This window comes from Choristoneura fumiferana, chromosome 22 (genome assembly GCF_025370935.1).
Source record: "Choristoneura fumiferana chromosome 22, NRCan_CFum_1, whole genome shotgun sequence".
NCBI classification, from domain to species: domain Eukaryota; kingdom Metazoa; phylum Arthropoda; class Insecta; order Lepidoptera; family Tortricidae; genus Choristoneura; species Choristoneura fumiferana.
The window spans coordinates 363,037-383,564 of record NC_133493.1 but is presented as its reverse complement, the minus strand read 5'-3'; the positions used below and the strand labels follow the sequence as shown (position 1 = coordinate 383,564).

Below are 20,528 nucleotides of genomic sequence, written 5' to 3'. Positions count from 1 at the left end.
GCCGAAAGGTACAAAATCATATTCGGCACCGAGACCACTGTATTTTCCTGCTTTGGCAGTTTCTGCCATTTCTGCTGCTGCTAAATAATAATACATACTTAGTTTGAATACATATTAAACATCCAAGACCCGGGAACAAAATTCGTATTATTCATACAAATATCTGCCCCGGCCAGGAATCGAACCCGGGACCTCAAGCTTCGTAGTCAGGTTCTCTATTCACTTGGCCATCCCGTCGTCAATTCAGTTTGAAGTTCTTTGTCTTTGCCGACTACACCGTATCATACCATGACCGTAGTGGGACCGTATCAGGCACGGAATGTAACGTGTATGCGTGCACGCGACGGCGACGGTTGGTTACGAAACGTGCTAGTGGTCATAGTCTCATACTTTTCAATACAAAGAATATATTTTTGCCTGACTCGTTCCCATTACGGTCATAATATGATACGGTGGAATGAATACCTTTAAGAGGTAAAATTCTCTCTCTCTCTCTCTCTCTCTCTCTCTCTCTCTCTCCTCTCCCTCTCCTCTCCCTTCCCTCTCCCTCTACCTCTCCCTCTCCCTCTCCCTCTCCCTCTCCCTCTCCTCTCCCTCTCCCTCTCCCTCTCCCTCTCCCTCTCCCTCTCCCTCTCCCTCTCCCTCTCCCTCTCCCTCTCCCTCTCCCTCTCCCTCTCCCTCTCCTCTCCCTCTCCCTCACCCTCTCCCTCTCCCTCTCCCTCTCTCTCTCCCTCTCCCTCTCCCTCTCCCTCTCCCTCTCTCTCTCCCTCTCCCTCTCCCTCTCCCTCTCTTCTCTCTCCCTCTCCCTCTCCCTCTCTCTCCCTCTCCCTCTCTCTCTCTCCCTCTCTCTCTCTCTCTCTCTCTCTCTCTCTCTCTCTTAGGCTAATTTTGCGGGAAATCAGCATAGTCCCCGCGGGATAGGGATAAACGAATTCTTCGCAGATGAAGTCGCGGGCAACAGCTAGGTAGTGCATAATTATTTTTTACTTTTTAATTGTTTTTTTTAGCGGCTTTTTTTTTCGGGCGTTTTTATTTTTATTTTTGTTGGCGTTTTTTAATAGTAAGAACCACCGCACGGAAACTCGCTTGCACTTTTGATCTCTCTTTGTGTTGAGGCACAGAATAAATAATTGAGGGTTAAAAATCGGCCCCCGTGTAGACGAAGTCGCGGTCAAAAACTAGCGTATAACAACCTCACATCTATGTATTGGTACCTACTTTACTAGATCATTATCCGACTTAGTACTTACTAATGTGCCTGCGCGTAACCATAAAGATCTAAGATAAATGCATACTCAGCAAATATGGCCGCAGCAAGACCGATTTTACACTGTATATTCTTTGAAATAAAGTATAACTCCTAGTGGATGTTGGAGGTATAAGATTTCTATAGTATCCATTACTGGAGAAATGGTATTTTGTTTTATTCATAGGTTTTATTGGAACAAAAAATAAGTTATTGCTTATTGCTGTTTTATTAGCGCTTGATGGTCGGTGGTCTGAGTTAGTTATGTGGTATTGGTGTACAGATAGAAAATATTACTCAAAGGAAAAAACATTAAGTTTAAAAAATCAAAAGCCCGACTGCCTGAACTGCACCAATCGGGACCCTAACCAAAATTTTTTGAGCTGGCTACGATTAGAATAGGGTCCCGACTGTTGAACTTCAAATTAGCTTCTTGGCAGAGTTCTAGACATCTTAGACTTATTTTCTTCCTTTTAGCTTTTAAGGCAGTCGGGTTTTTTTGGATTTTTTAAACTTAATGTTTTATTTTATACTTTTTTTGATATTTCCCATATATATTTAGAATGGGCCAATTCTTAGCTTTCATTTGATTCCCATATTGTTACTATACAAACTATTTTTTTTATTCCTCCGCCATATTTTTTTCGCAGTCGCCATATTGAATTATAATATACCTACCCTATGTCACTCCGACAGTTAAGACAAATCCAATAATATTTCATACATATGTTAAAATCCGTCCAGCTGTTTAGTGTTACATACTTACAGTCAAGGGCAAAGATATCGACACGGCCAAAGTTACAAAAATATGTATACACGACTTTATGCACTTAACATTAAGGCCGTGTATACATATTTTTGCAACTTTGGCCGTGTCGATATCTTTGCCCTTGACTGTACATACATACGCTCGAAACGCTCCTTCGGGCAGTCGGGTAAAAAACTAATAAGGTGCCTTTGTACCAGCACCAGAGGGGTGCTATTCTAAGTTGCTACGAATGCGTTTGATATTCACCAATCATATTCATTGGTCCACATAGCACAACAGTGGTGGAACCGAGTTCAACTATACTTCTTTTGGATAGGTATTTAACTAAATGTAAACAAACTTCAGCTGCCAGATTTGGTACATTCAAATTGTTAATGCATTTTACTTATCTATCATTGTAATACAAACTAGACTTGTGTATTTCAATACAGAAATGTAAATGTTTAGATAGTTTACCGGGGGAATTTCAATATTTAAGTCACCGATTGACGTTGTTTTGTTTACATGTTGCAGGTGGTAGGACCTTGTGCAAGGTCCGCCCGGATTGCTACCACCATCTTGCTCGCTAATCCTGCCGTGAAGCAGCAGTGCTTGCACTGTTGTGTTTCGGCGTGGAGAGTAAGACAGCCGGTGAAATAACTGGCACTTGAGGTATCCCATCTTAGGCCTCTAGGTTGGCAACGCATCTGCAATACCCCTGGTGTTGCAGATGTTTATGGGCGGTGGTGATCTCTTACCATCAGGAGACCCACTTGCTCGTTTGCCATCCAGAAAAATAAAAAATAAAACGAAAAAAAAAACATTTAGTTAAATAGCTATCCAAACCAAGTAAAGCCTGACCAGAAATATATGACTATTCGCCATGTTGCGGAATTCATTGGAACTAATTTCTTACACAGGCAATAATTTTAATTGCCACTAAACAAAAAGTTGAAGTTGAATAATTTTAATGATTGTCAGTGTCACTGTGGTGGTTTCTTTGAACAATAACAAAAATGCCCAAAACGATGATCGCTCATCCACCATTACCTCTCATATTTCGTTTTCTAGAATTTTTTTACCGTACAACGGCAAAAACTACTAGACACTGGCAAAATTGTCCTCCAATGAACAGAGCCATATTTTTTTAAAGAAACAACAACAAGCCCAAAACGATTCGTAGTCAACAACGGATCATTGAAAATAATGTTCATAATAAACTACTGAAAAAAAAAACGCTTGGGGAATGAAACTATTTCACTACAAAACCTTTCCAAATTAACATCAGAGCTAACAGGTAAACTTCGTCGACAAGTCAACCTGCATTGTTCCGACCATACTGAACTATTGCCTTATAAATAAGAACAATAGTGCCCTCTTGACAATAGTCATATATTTTTGGTTTACCTTTATAACCTATGTTTTTATATGAAAAGATGCGTGCTCTGGATGCGTGATGAATTGTCGAGTAGGTAGTGTAGCTAATGAGCGTTTTCACAGAGGCCAAATATCGCTAGATGGCGTTAGTATCGTGAGGTGAGGTCCGATTGACGTTTGACGTTTGCTTGCGATTGGCTCATTTAGTTTTTTAATCAATCACGAGCAGTCAAACGGACCTCCCGACTCTAACGCCATCTAGCGATATTTCACCTCTGTGAAAACCCTCATTGTAGAGCAGCTCGACTCCTTTATTTCCCTCGCCGTGGACATAGGCCTCTTCCGTAGACCACCAGTTGCTTCCAATGGCCTGTATCCACCGTGAACCCATGGCTATAACCAAGTCCGTCTATATCGTTGGTGGACGTCCTATGTTGCGTTAGCCGATACGCGGTCTCCATTCATGAACTTTTCGTCCCCAACGGCCGTCTGCGCTCCGTGCATGGCCTGCCCATTGCCACTTCAACGAGTTAATTATACTATTCCATTTTTTTTCTTCCTAATATTGAAATAAAAAAAGATACGGTATTATTTAGTCTTTATTAAACATTTAACGTAACATACAAACACGTTTAACAGTTATTGTCTAGAATTCAATATTGGTTGCACTCTGTTATAAATATTACTATTTCTTTTAATACTTCATCAGACTAAGTTTTACTTTTGTAAAAATTCATAAAGTCATCTACTTACAAAAATATTTACATAGGTATAGTTAATATCAAAAATAGTTCATCTCCGTTTGATATTGATAAAATACTTGTGAAAACTTATTTCCAATTAAGCCTTAAGAAGGTAAATTAAACGCTAAAAGGCATCTTGACTGAAAACACTGACACAGAAATAGGTAATTAGAGGAATAGAAATGAAATGACACAAGTTAGAGGCGTCCATCTGACCAAAAATATATTCTCGACTCCGTCAAAGAATCGTAGCTAGCTGTTTATTAACATTCAATAGCAAAGGGAGGTCAAAAAATAGCGATTTTACTTAATTATACGGTAACAGGTGGTAGGACCTTGTGCAAGGTCCGCCCGGATTACTACCACCATCTTGCTCGCTAATCCTGCCGTGAAGCAGCAGTGCTTGCACTGTTGTGTTTCGGCGTGGAGAGTAAGACGGCCGGTGAAATTACAGGCACTTGAGGTATCCCAACTTAGGCCTCTAGGCTGGCAACGTATCTGCAATCCCCTGGTGTTGCAGGTGTCTATAGGCGGTGGTGATCTCTTACCATCAGGTGACCCACTTGGTCGTTTGCCATCCAGTCGAATACAAAAAAAAAACTAGAACATTGAAAAACCAGAAAAGAACGGCTGGGGCCGGGAATCGAACCTGACTTGGTTAATCCGCGACACGAGGCGTTTTGTGGCCAAGCGCCTTGTAATGTTATGTATTTCGTACGTTACGTACAAGATGTTTGTTTTCCTAGTTGCATTATGTAAAACAATTCTAAACGCAAAAACCGTAAAAATAAATACGAAAATCGAGAAGTAACATTTTTGTGATTGATCATCATCATCATCATGTCAGCCGAAAGACGTCCACTGCTGGACATAGGACATATTTCCGCATCCACCGCGATCCCGATTGTGATTGATAGTCATTTGATAGTGAAAAAAATCCTCTTAACCATGTCAATTCTATTCCTCTATCTAGTTCTTCAGGTCGAGCGTTGTCCAAAACTGTTTTTTAAACCTTCCTAGCTCCTTGTAAGATACTCGTTCGCAATGGTCTTCCAGTCAGTCGGATCGGCCTGGTCGGCCTTGAGCTGGCTCTTGCGGATCTTGCGCAGGAGTTCCCAGCCGTTGGCCTTCTCGGTGGAGCTGACGTAGCTGTTGGACGGGTCGTGGGCGAGGGTGTAGGCGCCCAGGACTAGGGATTGGACCAGGCGCGCTGACACCAGGGTCTGGAAATTGAGTGCGATTTAGTTAAGGTTTAAGATTGACACAAGGCTTTAGTTTAAGTCCTTTGCGCTTTCCAAACTAGTTTTTCCCTTGATTTCGCTGATAGATTTATTTTCTACGAATTTTTTTATGTATTTTGATTGATTTTTAGGGGGTTGTATGTACAGACACAGACAGACGTTTTTGTAGGCTGGTGGTGCACGTTTCAAATTAAAAAATCTCCATTTCACATTTCACCCCTTCAAGAGTGGTATTTTACGTGTTTCTTTTCCTCTGATTGTTAGCCTAAAACAAAGTTAGCTAGCTTCATAAACGATGGAATTCCATACAAACTTTCAACCCCCTTTACACCCGTCTAAGAATTGAATTACAATTTTTCCTTGTTCGTCAAAATAATAACCAACTGTGAAAAAAACCAGCTATTGATGAGTCAGTGAGTCTTCTTTTTGTAAAAATATACATTTAGTACGATTACCTAAGTTAGACAAGGTTTAAGATTGAAAAAGTGCAATGGGCAATGGTTAACAAGTGTAGCTTGGAGTACCACAAGGCTCTATTCTAAGTCATTTCCTCTTCCTTGTGTATATAAATGATTCTTCTTTTCCTTACCTTTAGTAGCCGGTACTCGTTGTCCGGCAGCCGTCGGTTGACCGTGTAGCCGGCGAGCACGAGGCCGCCGGCGGCCGGGTCCCCGCTCATCAGCATCATGTAAGTCATGGCGATGGCCAGCTCGAACACGTAGTATGACTCTTGGATGTCACCGAAATCGATGATGCCGGTTATGCGGTAGTCAGTGGAACTAAAATGAAATGAAAGAGCTTATGAAATAGTTCATTTTGCTTTAGACATTTTTTTTTTTTTTTATACGACTGGATGGCAAACGAGCAAGTGGGTCTCCTGATGGTAAGAGATCACCACCGCCCATAAACATCTGCAAACCAGGGGAATTGCAGATGCGTTACCAACCTAGAGGCCTAAGACATGGTAAAATCGGTCTTATTGTTAGTGATACCGAGCAATCTAAAATAACCATTTCTACAATTCATTTTTAGGGTTCCGAACCTCAAAAGGAAAAAAAACGGAATCCTTATTTTAAGCTAAAGTAAATACATACTTAAACCACGATTAAATAATGATAACTAATAAAATGTAAAATTAAAATTAATCGTCTAACGAGTAACTGTGTGATAATTTTCATAGTATTATTTATTTTAAGTATAATTTGATTGAATTAAATGCTTTATCCTTAAGCCATTGATATAATTTAGAGCTAAATTTACTCCGAGGAGGCAAGCCTTCTTTATTCTTAAGCAGCACCAGACCATTTCCAAATCGCCCACAAAGCATCACCCATTAAAATCAATTTCCAATCCAATCCAGAGGCCGTATTGTCTAATGTTTCTATCATTCGCGATCACAATCAATTAACAGTTTTGGTATGCGAAAACTGTAATTTGGATCGCAAGTGTCAGAAACGTTACGCAATAGACATTCTGATCATTTTCAAAACCGCTAACTTTATCCAGCATATCCAAAAATGAAGGACCTATGCAGGTTACGTTTATGCTAAAGTTCCATCTATTCTACCATCAGCTGAGAATTAGACGTTACTCGCAAAGGTTTTAGTAAATTAATTTAGGAGTTACTTTGCGGACGTCCACATCAATGGACCTTTTCCTCCGCAAAGATATTAGTGACATGTGAAGCAAGCCAAGGCCACATTACCACCCCCTTGGCTTACCTCAGCATGACGCCTTCCAGAATCTGACAGCAGACCTTCAACACGGACGAGCTCAGAGCCCTAACGGCACAAGAATGGTCAGGGTATGAGGGGTGTGAGTTTGTACACCGGCTTAAGGTGCGACCAAACTGCTTAAAAAACGTTGACGGCACGGGATCGCAGTGACGCACCGTATACGCACCGTATTTTTGCCAGCTTTCCACACCGCTGCTTAAAATACGCAAACGGTGCGGAATCGCAGTGACGGGCCGTAAACGACAAGACTTTTGTTCGGTAAAGTCCTGACGTATACGGCACGTCACTGCGATTCCGTATTTTAAGCAGCGGTGTGAAGAGCACGCGATAAAAACGCTGCGCATACGGTGCGTCACTGCGATTCCGTGCCGTCACCGTTTTTTAAGCAGCGGTTTGATCGCACCGCACGTTTATCTTAACCTGTAGCGTACATTACGCTGTGACGCCTAGTCAATAGCGCTGTCTACTCTGGTGTGGGGGGTGGTGGGGTGGCGCTCTGCTCTGGCGCAAACTACCAGCTGCCTGACCGATTTTGATGAAACATGTCTAAGAACCATTGCTAGAAAACCCGCTTTCAAATAAAAAAAACCGCATTCAAATCGGTCCACCCGTTTAAGAGCTACGGTGCCACAGACAGACAGACAGACACACACACACACACACACACACACACACACTTATAACACCCCTGTTAAAAAAGGGTCAAAATATAGTGAACTCAAAGGTCACGGCCTACATCTAGCAATCACAGGGCAATTCTGGAGACTTGATTTGGACCAACTCTAGCTAACTAAATTATAGGCTGGCATTTCATGTGGGGCAGTAACACTCCAGTAATATTCAATATAAAACAATAATGAGAATTTGGTATTCGATTTTATAAATCTATATTCGATTTACCAAATTTTGAATGTACTGAGTGGTGTACACCCGTGCGACTGTACAATACCCATACGCAAATACACCACCTCCCTTCAGCCTCAATTCTAGTCTACGAATTATTCGTAAATCCTAGTACCAGTATGTATTTGTCCATCTTTATAAGTATGTTTAACCGTTGCCTACCCATAGTACAAGTACAAGCTTTGCTAATACTTGGCACCATTATTGTCCCATGATATTCATGATATTCACATCTTGAGCTCTTTCTGGCTTCCGCTTTTTACAACCCGCTAATGTCTCCAGAATAACTGTGTGTTAAAGTCTAGCTCAGTAGGTACCTGGCGCCCGGCTTGGTTCCCACGATGACATTCATCTCATTAACGTCCCCATGGATGACTCCTCGCTCCAGCTCGTCCAGCTTGGGTACCACGGCGTATTTGAACTCCTCGATTACCTGAAAATTAGCACAGGGTCTGATTTGAGATATCTACACATTGTGGGTACCAATTTTGCCCCTGAGCTCTCTTGGATTACTTAGAAATCTTAGATTATTTGTGGGCTGAATTTTTGTTCTGTTTCTATGTTTTATATTAAAAAGCTTGACATTATTGTTAGCTGTCATCATCATCGTACCAGCCGTTGGACGTCTACTGTTGGACATAGGTAGGTCTCCCCTATACACCTCAAGTTGCTTTTGTTGGAATCAGCCTGCACCCATCGCAATATTTTTCTCTCTTTCTAGAACATACTTTTGCCTGTAGGCTAATTCTTTTTATAAACTGTTAAAATGTGATTCACCAAGATTTTGCAAGATCATACTGAGCTTGACACCACTCGTTCACTCAATCAACTAGATTTTATTTCAAACCTACCAAAATCAAAATTTGAAGTTGATATAACTTTAATCTGGTTTAAATGGTCAAATTTAAAAATGTCAGAACAATTTTTGGGAATTTGGATTAATTTGTTGGCATCCCACTAGATGGACTGATGACATCGTGAAAGTTACGGATACGGGCAACCGGTGTATGCAAGTGGCGAGTCGTCGTTCATTGTAGTGTTCTAAGGGGAAGGTCTTTGTTCAGCAGTGGATGACGAGTCCTAGATATTCTACCAGGCGGACGAAACACTGTTAGATGTTACCTCTTCAGCCAGGTCGTGCTTCTCTTCATCCTTGATGACGTACTTGAACTTGTCCAGTTCGGGCACCTTGCTCAGCATCCAGATGTGCTCGCGCGCCGCCAGGCCCGAGTGGCTGAAGTTCTGCAACATTATTAAAAACAGCGCCATCTGTTAATAAGATTTGCAACAAGGCAAGTTCTATTTTTAACCGACTTCAAAAAAGGTTCTCAATTCAATTGTATGTTGTTTTTGGCAAACTTGTAGGTAGCATGCATCAGGTACATAACTTATTGTTTGATTAAAGTAAACTTATAGCTAGCCGAAAGGGCTGGCAGCTCAGCAATGCTGAGGTACGGAACCACAGCGCTGATTTTCAGCTGCAGCCAATAGAAGACTACCAACTATCTATATGGTGAGGTGAGGATGGAAGTGGATCAACCCGAATAACTCCTCGGAGCACTTTCCGACATAAACAGACAGATATTCTTTCTGACACTTTCTTTATTGAAATTGTACTTGCATTGGCATTTACGTATCCGGTACAAAATTTTAAGCCAACCCGATCATTAGAAGTAGGTACAGTCCCCATCAGATATTTCGGAGCGACCAAGGTAGTCAAAAATATCGGAACATACGCTTTATTTTTAAGGTATTAGAGTAAAAGTTTTAATAATTTTTGAGTATCTTTTTGGTATCTTATGGCGACATAATTAGACTTACCTACTAATTTTTAAAGCAACTTGTATACTTACGTAGCTTAAGGACCACAGGAAGCATCATACATAACTATCCACTTTCTTAGTTACAATTCCTGTTTCGTCAAAAAACGGAAACTTCTAAATTCTATATCATTCTGATTATTCACAACTAACGTCATCTATCGGTTAATTTAATAATCTGTTGACGACCGAACAGAGTCATCTAGTGAGATTATGCCAAAGTATTGAGTACACGACACACGACACTCCGCTTGAATGGATTCAGCATACTTGCAACATTAGTAGTTTAGCTATTCGAACCTAGATGGCGCTATCCCCGCGTTTTAAAATAATGAAGTCTCGTAACGCAGTTTTGATTATGTCGTAAATTATTGTTTTAACAATTAATTACCTAACAAGCAACAACATGTTATAGTTACGAGATTTTACGGTGAAGGAAAACATCGTGAGGAACCCGGCACAAACCTGTGGAGCAATTCAATGCAGTGTATGTATAATGTATATCCACTATACGAAAAGAAAAAGTCGAACTTCGTATCTTAGCGTCCCGTTGACGCTAATATATTATTTAAGTACGAGAGTGAGAGGGCCGTACGATACGAACATCGATTTTTAACCCCCGACGCGAAAAGAGGGGTGTTATAAGTTTAACCGCTATGTGTGTCTAGTGTCTGTATGTCTGTGTGTTTGTCTGTCTGTCTGTGGCACCGTAGCTCTTAACCGGGTGGACCGATTTGAATGCGGTTTTTTTATTTGAAATCAGGTTTTCTAGCAATGGTTCTTAGACATGTCTCATCAAAATCGGTTCAGCCGTTTTTGAGATATCGAACTTTGAAGTGACAAATTCTGGGGTTTTTCAACTTTTTGTTGGTCAGGTTATTGAATTTCGTAGCCCCCCTGGTCCCGCGTGGGAATACGGCCCAAGCCCTCTCATTCTGAAAGGAGGCCTGTGCCCAGCACTGGGACTTATATAGGCTGGGATGATGTTACAGTTTAGTTGCTAAAAAAAACAACGACATGTATTAATATAATTAAGTTACGTGAACATATCGTACATCCTTGTCCCACTTGCTTTGCCTGTAATGCGCGCGCAAGGCCACCTATTGTGCTGTCCGTTACGTGTGTACTTAGCTTTACGGTGTTTAGTTTACGTTGCTCACAAACTGAAATAAAAATACCTACCACAGACCTGTGATAGCTACAAACTAACCTAACCTAAAAAAAGTCGAAAACCCCGACTTTGTCACTTCAAAGTTCAATATCTCAAAAACGGCTAAACCGATTTTGATAAAACATGACTAAGAACCATCGCTAGTAAACCTGATTTCAAATAAAGTAGACCGCATTCAAATTGGTCCACCCACTTGAGCTACGGTGCCACAGACAGACACACACACACACACACAAACACACACGAATAATTTTATTTGAAATTAGTTTTTCTAGCGATGGTTCTTAGACATATTATGTTTCGTCAAAATCGGTCAAATCGCCGTTTTTGAGATATTGAACTTTGAAGTGACAAAGTCGCTTTTCCAACTTTTTTTTGGTTAGGTTATCGTTCGCTTAATTTATGCTGTATTCGCTTTTTTAGAAAAGTGCAGTTTGTGACTCATCCTCATATCCCGAGCTTACTCATTATCAAAGAACAGATGGCCGTTGGGGCCGAAAAGTTCTCGAGTAGAGACCGCGGATCGGCAAGCGCAGCGTAGGACGTCCACCAACAAGATGGACGGATGACCTGGTTAAAGCCGCGGGTTCACGGTGGATGCAGGCCGCTGCCAACGTGTCCAAATGTGGACGTCCTACGGCTGAGATGATGATGATGATTATGAAATTAACTAAGTACTTAATTTAAAATTAAAACTTTAATTTAAAATTTAAAAAACCCCCGACATCAAAAAACGCAAGAAAAAAAACGCCGACAAAAAAGACAACTAAAAAGTAAAAAATAATTATGCACTACCAAGCTATTGCCCGCGACTTCATCTGCGAAGAATTCGTTTATCTCTAAGCCTGCTTTCAAATAAAAAAAACGCATTCAAATCGGTCCACCCGTCTAAGAGCTACTGTGCCACAGACAGACACACAGACAGACACACATAGCGGTCAAACTTATAACACCCCTCTTCTTGCATCGGGGGTTAATGAGTGATGAGATTACCTGTCGGTACTGAAACACCGTCAGCTTTACTTTCATCTCTTTCATTGCGCTGAAGTGTGAACGAGAGCCTCTTGCAAGCGGGCGGAAGGACAATTCATAGGTACCTATTTCTCAAAAAGTTGTCCATTTTCAGTTGTCCACTTATTAAAAAAAACCTGACGCTATTTCAGTGTTTAAATATATACAAAACCTTGTGGTGAAGGTGATAAAAAGTCAGATAATCTTTGTTATTGGATCCAATAGAAAGTTTCGATGTAGTTACAAAATTACGATTTTATTCCCTCACAAGATTTCGTGACGTTTTCCTGACACCAAGAAATTTTGGATGTTTTATGTAGTTTATGTTAGACCTCGTCTCGTCCTTATAGTCATTCCTTAGTGTAAATAATTTCTTGACTATCATTTCTTGACAATTTCATGACGGGGCAGCTTTTTGAGAAATACTCACCTATCACACCGAATCGCACCGACACCGGGAGATGTTAGTCTCTACCCGCTATAGGTACCGTATCATACCATGGCCGTACTAGCAACGTGTCAGGCGTAAATGTATTCTTTATATTGAAAAGTATGAGACTATGCACACTAGCACTTTTCATTCACTAATGTCTAACCAACCGGCGCCGACGCGTGCCATGCACGGAGCGTAAAAACATAACCCTCCTTCGGGCAGTCGGGTAAAAAACTATTAGGAGGGTGCGAAGTAATAGGTGGGGGTGATGAAATCTATCGCAGCGCTCATGGTGGCCAAAAGTAGAAATAGTTCTGGCTCTGTCATCTGTCATACTCATTATGAACTCATAAACAAAGCAATTTGTATAGACTTTAACTACCTAATTTTAGTAATAGATGTTTGTATTATGATGCGAGCTTGAATTATACAATTTTACTTACCTCATTTAATTTTAATGACCAAAAATGAATTCACAACCTTTTGTCCACCCAAATCACGGTATCACAGTTATTTTGTATTATAAATTCATACGTTATAGGTTTGATTTTGGTCACAATGTCGCGATGAAATTTCAAAACGTCAGAGCATCAGCGCCATAAAAGTTGCGGACGCTAGGTGGCGCTGATGTCGTGCACAGAGCCAATACGCTTCTTATGGGTATGACATGCCGTTGACATGTTGTAGTGCGTGGCGCGTTACATTCCGTGCCAGAGACGTTCCTATTTCGGTCGTATGATACGATGTAATTCGTAGAGACCTTCGTTTACTCGCATTCATCATCATCATCATCATCATCCCAGCCTATATACGTCCCACTGCTGGGCACAGGCCTCCTCTCAGAACAAGAGGGCTTGGGCCGTAGTTCCCACGCGGGCCCAGTGCGGATCGGGAACTTCACACGCACCATTGAATTGCTTCGCAGGTTTGTGCAGGTTTCCTCACGATGTTTTCCCTCACCGCAAAGCTCGAGGTAAATTTCAAATGTTATTAAATAAATACTACTTAAATCTCAAAAACGCACCTGCAGCTTGTTATCCAAGTTGGCGACGAACTCTCCAAGCTGGTACATGAGCGCTTCGCTCCGCGGGACGTCCTTGAGCAACGCCCCCGGAACAAACTCCAGCAGCCGGACGGCGTGCTGCTTGCCGGACAGGGTCTCCACGGAGTAGAAGTGTCCGTACACGTTCCGGACAGGCTTGGGGCATGTCACGTTGCGAGTGTCTAATCAATAAAAAGTATGGTTCACTAATGTCTAACCAAAACATTTTTTTTAATTATTATTTTAAATATAAACTGAAACGAATTAAATATTAAAACAAAATAAAATTAACCTAAACTTATAATATAACCTACAAACTAAGACCTAAACTACTACTACTACTAGTTTTTTTAAATTGTTTCACAAATGTTCTACTTGGCCAAATGCATTTTATTCTGAAAATGTAAAATTTTAATGTTTCAGGATTTATATGAACTAACCTGACCTATAGGGATTTTTGAAATGTATCTATCTATATCTATCTAGTACTTAAAGTTTTAGAATATAATTCATTTGGCAAATTAAACATTTGTGAAATAAGTCATTGGTAAAAAAACTTTGACGAAATGAAAAGATACCAAAAAAAACTATTAGATCAAAAACATATAAGAGCTCTTTTGCACTACAATTATCTTTATTCTCAATTCTTTGCCAGCGCTTTCGGAAAGACCATCATTGCCAAGAAAAATGTGATGACAGAAACTTGTCATAAAGTCACTTTTTACAAGACTTCCCGCAAAAGCGTTATGTTTTGCGATTTGTATGTCGCACATAAATTTCTAACAACTCACGAGGGGCGAGCCCGGGTTTGCACCCGCGATCCTCAGCTTGAGAGGTCATTTTGTCCAACTAAAGGCCACCACGGCTGACAAGTAGAAGTGACAAATATATGTAGATGATGACTTGTTGTTGTTGTTGTTGTCAGTGTTTAGTAGGATGCGTCGAGCCGAGGGCAGGGCGCAACAGCGCTCATTGGGAGCCAGCAGTTGATGATGAATAGATAAGCATTTTGAGAAAATTACTTTTTGCCAAGTTTCTTGCGGCGCATTCTTCTTTACAATGATGGACTTTCCGAAAGCGCTGCTTGTTAAAAAAGTTTCATCTAAAAGAGAATTTGCGGTCTACTTGCAGAATAAACGTTTTAAATTTGACAGGGTTGTTAAAATACTCACTCAAGAGGTTCATAATTTCGTTCTGAGCTTCCACGATGCCCTTATTCTGCGAGTCCATGGAGTTCATAATCTTGAGCACGTAACCGTGCGGGCTGTGGTGCGTGATGAGAGGATTCTTCATGTTGGGGTCCTCGATGATTTTGTAGTTCTTGTCATCGTAGCTGAGGACACAAGGGAGGTTAGCGATGGTATTCAATGATATCAGCGCTGCAGGCGTCTAACGCTTCAGCATAATGGTGAGTCAGCGACCGTTTTACTTTCGCGGGGACACACAAAATTGTGTATATGTATTTAGACTGTTTGCATGTGTTTTTCTGTAATTTATTATTATTATTTTGGTTTATTTGTGTAAATTTTGCTGTATATGTGTCTTCTGTGTTAGTGAATAAATGTCTTCTTTCTTTCTTTCTTTCTATATTATTATTATATATTAGCCGTTACCCGCGACTTCGTCCACGTAGAATTCTAACTTTGTATCTTGTCATCCCGCTGATACTAAGTACTATTTATTTATTTATTTATTTATATAAAAGATTATCTTGTGGACTTACAGTAAAAACCAAAACGTCCACAAGCGAGTAAACTTATAACTAGAAAATACAGATGAAAAATATAAAGATAAACTTACACTAGAGGCTTACGACTATTTAAAAAGCGGCTGAATTTACATAGGAGGGTTGGCCAGCTATCTGCAAATACGTCGGCCTCCCGGATCTGTGCGAGGAACTCGTTTATCAACGCAACAGCCCTAGCGGTAGGTGCATTGCCCGCTTGCAGGGTCCTAGTTTTGTTCACCAGGGTGAAAAGGTTGCGTGGACGCCTCCCTTTGCGAGTTGCCGCACTTATATATTTGTCTGGCACAAATAAATGCAATTTGCCTAGTACCACCGGATTGTCCACCTTATGACGCAAAAGTGAACAGTATACGCAAAAGTGAACAGTATACAGTAACTATTATTTAATACGAGAGTGAGAGAGGGATGGTACGATACGAACTTCGATTGTATTTCTCGAAATTATTTCTTACCCATTCAGCTCAGTCAGTTCCAGCACCGATATGCCATAGAGCCGTTCAGCCAGCAGCTTGACCTCCTCGTGGCTGATCAGCGGCTTTATCACCTTCCCTGGCTCCAGCACGGTTTCCGTCATCTTCAATGGTTCTGTGGCACAAAAAATTTGGTAGGTAGATGTTGCCAAAAGAACTATGGAGAATATGCTCTGTCTATCGGAAACCATCTAAAATTACCCCAAACTGCTTACATTTTGCTTAGGAGAGGGATTCTGCTAAGACTGATTTATACGGAGCCCTCGGTGTGCGAGTCCGACACGCATTTAGATTATAATTAAAGGTATTAATTATAGGTAGGTATTTGAGGTTTACATAATTGCATTTATATTTATTCAAATGTTTTGCTCTATTTGTCGATCCTTGTTTTTTTTTATTGCTCCTCTACCACTCAAAGGTTGACTGGCAGAGATCCCTGCAGTGATAAGTCCGCCTTTGTACTTAACACTTTACTTTTATTTATGTAACCTTTTTGTTTTTCCTTTTTGTACAATAAAGAGTATAAACAAACAAACTAATTGTTTTATAACAACCCAATAAACTTGTCAATTCCTAAGAAAATTACATTATAATGTCAGACAAAAAGGGGAGGACCCTCGCTCCGAATCATTTCTGGTGCACAGGCTGTCCATAGCTATCCAACGTGGAAATGCCACGAGCGTTATGGGCACTTTTGCACCGGGAATGACTAGGGGCGAGTTATTTGACTAAGTTATTATTGTAATAGTTGCTTATTGGAATAAATGTCTTATAATATCTAATAAATGTGTTTTGTCCATTATTCTTTTTAAACTTTGCCATTTGCATTGTATTGTAACTCTTTATTGTACATAAAACATATGAAAATAACAGTTAACAAAACATTAATCTTTGAACGATTTAAAGGACATCAGAAACAAGATACACTACAATGGAAAAATAAAAGGACCGATAATTTGATACGTGAGCCACAACGATCGAGTCGAGTCTCTCCCTCCACACATTAGCCATATTGCCTTACCGAGTTTAGACTTGCAAGGAAATAAGTTTTCATATCATTTTTAATACAACCTCTTTTTTGCTAACTTTTCTTGTATTGTCTGTCAACCAAACCACTTTTGGATACCTTTCAAGTCGATGCCATTGACCGTTGAAGAGTTCCGTCCTTTGAAGACGTTCCTGGCCAAACTACCAGGATGTCACTACGAGATTATTATATTATCACGCAATTTACATAAGTATACCAAATTTCAAGGCAATCCAACTACTGGAAGTTGGTCGAATTTAACTTGCAAGATTTGATTAAAGACAGACAACGGGACAGGTGAAACTAAATAAAAGCTTGTAAAAATCGTGCAAGTTGCATTACATTGCAGCGCTCGATTGACACTACAAACTCGTTGGCTTTGCGGCGTCGCAATGTACTTACTTAATGCAACTTGAACGATTTTTCTAGCAAGTCTAACTTATCGCCCGGGCGGCGCTCACGATCGCATTCAGCATCTCTTTCTACCCTCGTCTTATGCCATAATGTGACAGAAGGAAGCGTTGAAAAAGATCGTGATTAAAAGTGTGTAAACAATAAGATCTTACGAAAGCGAAGGGTGATTGATTATTAGGCGTAGCAGCTTTTGCCTGTGCTAAAATCTATTGGAACTTTGTCATCGGCTTATCCTTTTCCAAACGATGCATAGCAACCTCGAGATAAATGCACAAACACGGCTCTGTGTGCTCTGGCTGCTGATAAAGATGTGTGTCAACAACTCGGCATAACGTTACGTTGCTTCTCGTGATGTTTAGGAAGTTTGACAAAAACAGTAACTTACAGAAATAACTATTTGTTGAAAAGATAATTTTTGAGCTTTTTTTTGCTGACTATACTTTTTTCGCTGCCATCACATTGTTATCTATCAACTTCACTATCGCAAAAACAGTTTTATAGCACAAGTTAAGACAAAAAAAAAAAAAAAATCGTAAGTGCCTGTTATGGCCTAAATTCAATAAAAATATTTGACTTAAACTGACTAAAATCTAGTAAGAAACCGTGGTCCTTCGTACCGTTGAATTTTTTTGATCTATTGGTATAAATAATTGTTCTACAGTCAAAACAGAAATACAATTTCGGTAATTTTTCATAGAATAGATCTTGTATATTCCGGGGATCTCAGAAACTTTGACGGTTTCGATGAAGTTTGATATGTAGGGCTTGTCGGGAGTCAGCAATTTAATCGACCTGGCTTGATCTTATTTGTGTCAAAACGTGTTTTTAAGTTTTAGCAAAAAACTACAGCGAGCACAGCTCGGTCGTCTAGGACTCTAGGTAAATGAAATGAAATGAAATGAAATGAAATTTATTTGCGGTGAATGTAGTACATTATAGTTAGGTATATGATGTTATAGGATTTTTTGTTTCATACATTTAGACTGTATAAGTCATGCAAATATTATTTTTTGATACATGCAGCACATGCAACAGTAAGGACTCCCTAGTTTGTATCAAAAGATTCTAAGTAGTTGACATTAAGTATTCATATATTTAGACCTATATAATCAAGAATATAATATTAAGAATTAATTTCATAATAATGATAATAATTAAAAATGTATACAATATGTCAGTTATAATTTAGTGAAGAATTTATTAGGATGTCAATTTTATTCAATAGTAGTAATGGTAATTTTATAATTATAATCATATAGTGAAAAGCAACCACTTATATGGACACTGGCACCACCAGTGGATTACAAATGCGTGATGAGCCAAGAGGGATAAGATAGAAAGAATTTGTATCAGTAGTTTTACCGGATGATTTACATTTAAGACAGTGGTAGCGATCCTGACAGACCTTGTACAAGGCTCTACCACCCGTATACTCTCAAACTGTAACTCCCTAACGAAAAACTGATTTCGATGTAACGGAGTTATTTTTATAGTTCTTACCTATAGTTTCTGGAATCTTCTCAAGTGTGGAGTACGGTATGGATATCATTGGAAAGTATCTTTTTCCATTACTGCACATAGTTACATAACAATACTCTCACCTAAACACTCATTAAGTGCACTGACTATTTGTTTTGAGATTAATTAATTTGAATATCCTTAACCTTAACTACGGTTTAGTATAGATGCTACCGCCATCTATCGAACCTGGAGCAAAACCCACTATCACATGACGCGCACTAGCGCCATCTGCATTACTACTAGTTTTCACTACATTTAAACTATTCAAAAGTTAATTTATAGTAAATTATTAAGACAAAAGATCATAAAAAAACAATAGTGAAATGACTAACCGATTTGTTTTAATTGAAAGAGTTTACGCGTAGTTTCAGTAACTGATTTTTCTTCACACTTATTAATTATTCGTCTAAAATATCGGCAAATTTATAAGTAGAATCCCAATTAAATAAGATATTATTAAACAAAAAGACTACTAAAAAACAGTAATGGCTAACCTATTTATTTACTTTTTATTAATCACTTTCATTTGTCGCGTAGTTTTATCAGTTGACTGGTTGTTTTACAAATTAATTATTCACCCGAAATACCGCGACATATAATGAATCCCAACTATATTACTAGGTACTTATTCCTTAAACCAAAACCAAAGGTATATTCCATTTATAAACAACAAAACGAACTCTTCCACAAACATCGTAAAAAAAAACAAATCACAAACAAAAACCAACCTCTTCAAAATTCGATCAATGAAACTGCAAAGCCTGCAAACTTTCTCCGAAATTCCAAATTAAAAAATATTTATAAAGCTCACCGCACACGAGAGCAGTCGGCTCACAACTGATCTGTTCCAAGCAAACTGTTGCGTAACTTATAACAAGAGTGTGACGACTGATGGCAACCAAATTGCCATCGCTATTGTCATAGGATAGGGGCCGGCTTGATTGAACAAATTGAATGTTTTGTTTGCGCATGCCCCGATGAACGTGTGAAATGGAGCGGTATTGATTTAATGAAATGAAAAAGATGAAGCGGAGGTTATTAAATTGCTACAAAAAAAAACACGTCTTACTAAGGTTGAGTGCCTTAGATTTGATATCATAATAAAAATCTTGAGCTACTTTATATTCGTGTGAAAGATTCCTTAGGCTCCCCTTTTTCGGTTAATTTTACTTAGAAACGATCGTCACTAAATGACTAAACTTTTAATTACCTAGGTTGAAACACGCGAAACGCGAACGCCAAAAAAGTAACATGACTAAAGTTAGATGTTTGATTGAGTTTCCTGCCTTATTCTTTCCAACTGAAGTTTTTCCGAACCGGTGGTAGTTTTTTTACAATTAATTAGTGTTTGTTAAATTGAATAAAGATTATTTTAATTTTGGCTTCAACTTTGACTATGTATGTTGGTATTTATAATCCCACCAGTTGCGTGGAGTGGACATTTTTATTAATAAAATCGGAGAGAAGCGCCAAATAGGGATATCTTCACATGAAACATCCTCGCAGTTAGAATCAAAATCAGAAAAAAATATTTATTAGAACTTAGTGTATATATGAGTTCATCATTATCTCTGCCATATCTCTGAGGGGTGTCCTTTTTTATGGTTCCGTAGCCAAAATGGCAAAAACAGAACCCTTATAGTTTCGCCATGTCTGTCTGTCTGTCTGTCCGTCCGCGGCTTTGCTCAGAGACTATCAATGCTAGAAAGCTGTAATTTTGCACGAATATATATGTAAACTATGCCGACAAAATGGTACAATAAAAAATTCTAAAAATATTTTTTTTTTTCAAGTACCTCCCATAGACGTAAAGCGGGGGTGATTTTTTTTCTCATCCAACTTTGTAGTGTGGAGTATCGTTGGATAGGTTTTTTAAAA

At 39.4% G+C, this 20,528-nt stretch overlaps 1 protein-coding gene across 2 annotated transcripts; it reads right to left on the bottom strand.

Moving 5' to 3' along the window:
• Positions 1-3,957: 3,957 nt before the first annotated feature.
• LOC141440356 (hydroxylysine kinase-like) lies at positions 3,958-19,506 on the bottom strand. Of its 2 annotated transcripts, none has more exons than XM_074104865.1 (8): positions 19,379-19,506; positions 15,671-15,803; positions 14,644-14,804; positions 13,454-13,653; positions 9,117-9,236; positions 8,312-8,427; positions 5,945-6,134; positions 3,958-5,337 (listed from the first exon to the last, which is right to left on the bottom strand). In XM_074104865.1, the coding sequence occupies exons 2-8, from the start codon at positions 15,790-15,792 to the stop codon at positions 5,131-5,133; spliced, it is 1,116 nt and encodes a 371-aa protein (XP_073960966.1). In that variant the 5' UTR covers positions 15,793-15,803; positions 19,379-19,506; the 3' UTR covers positions 3,958-5,130. The 2 variants fall into 2 exon arrangements, with proteins under 2 accessions (XP_073960966.1, XP_073960965.1); XM_074104864.1 differs by lacking the exon at positions 19,379-19,506 and adding an exon at positions 18,630-18,735.
• Between the last annotated feature and the right edge of the window lie 1,022 nt (positions 19,507-20,528).

Coding starts and splice junctions, on each gene's coding strand:
- LOC141440356 (XM_074104864.1), bottom strand. CDS start 18,708: ATGTGCAGTAATGGAAAAAGATACTTTCCAATGATATCCATACCGTAC. Junction 15,804..18,629: donor GAAGATTCCAGAAACTATAG/GTAAGAACTATA, acceptor TTTGTGCCACAG/AACCATTGAAGATGACGGAA. Junction 13,654..14,643: donor CGAAATTATGAACCTCTTGA/GTGAGTATTTTA, acceptor TTTATTGATTAG/ACACTCGCAACGTGACATGC.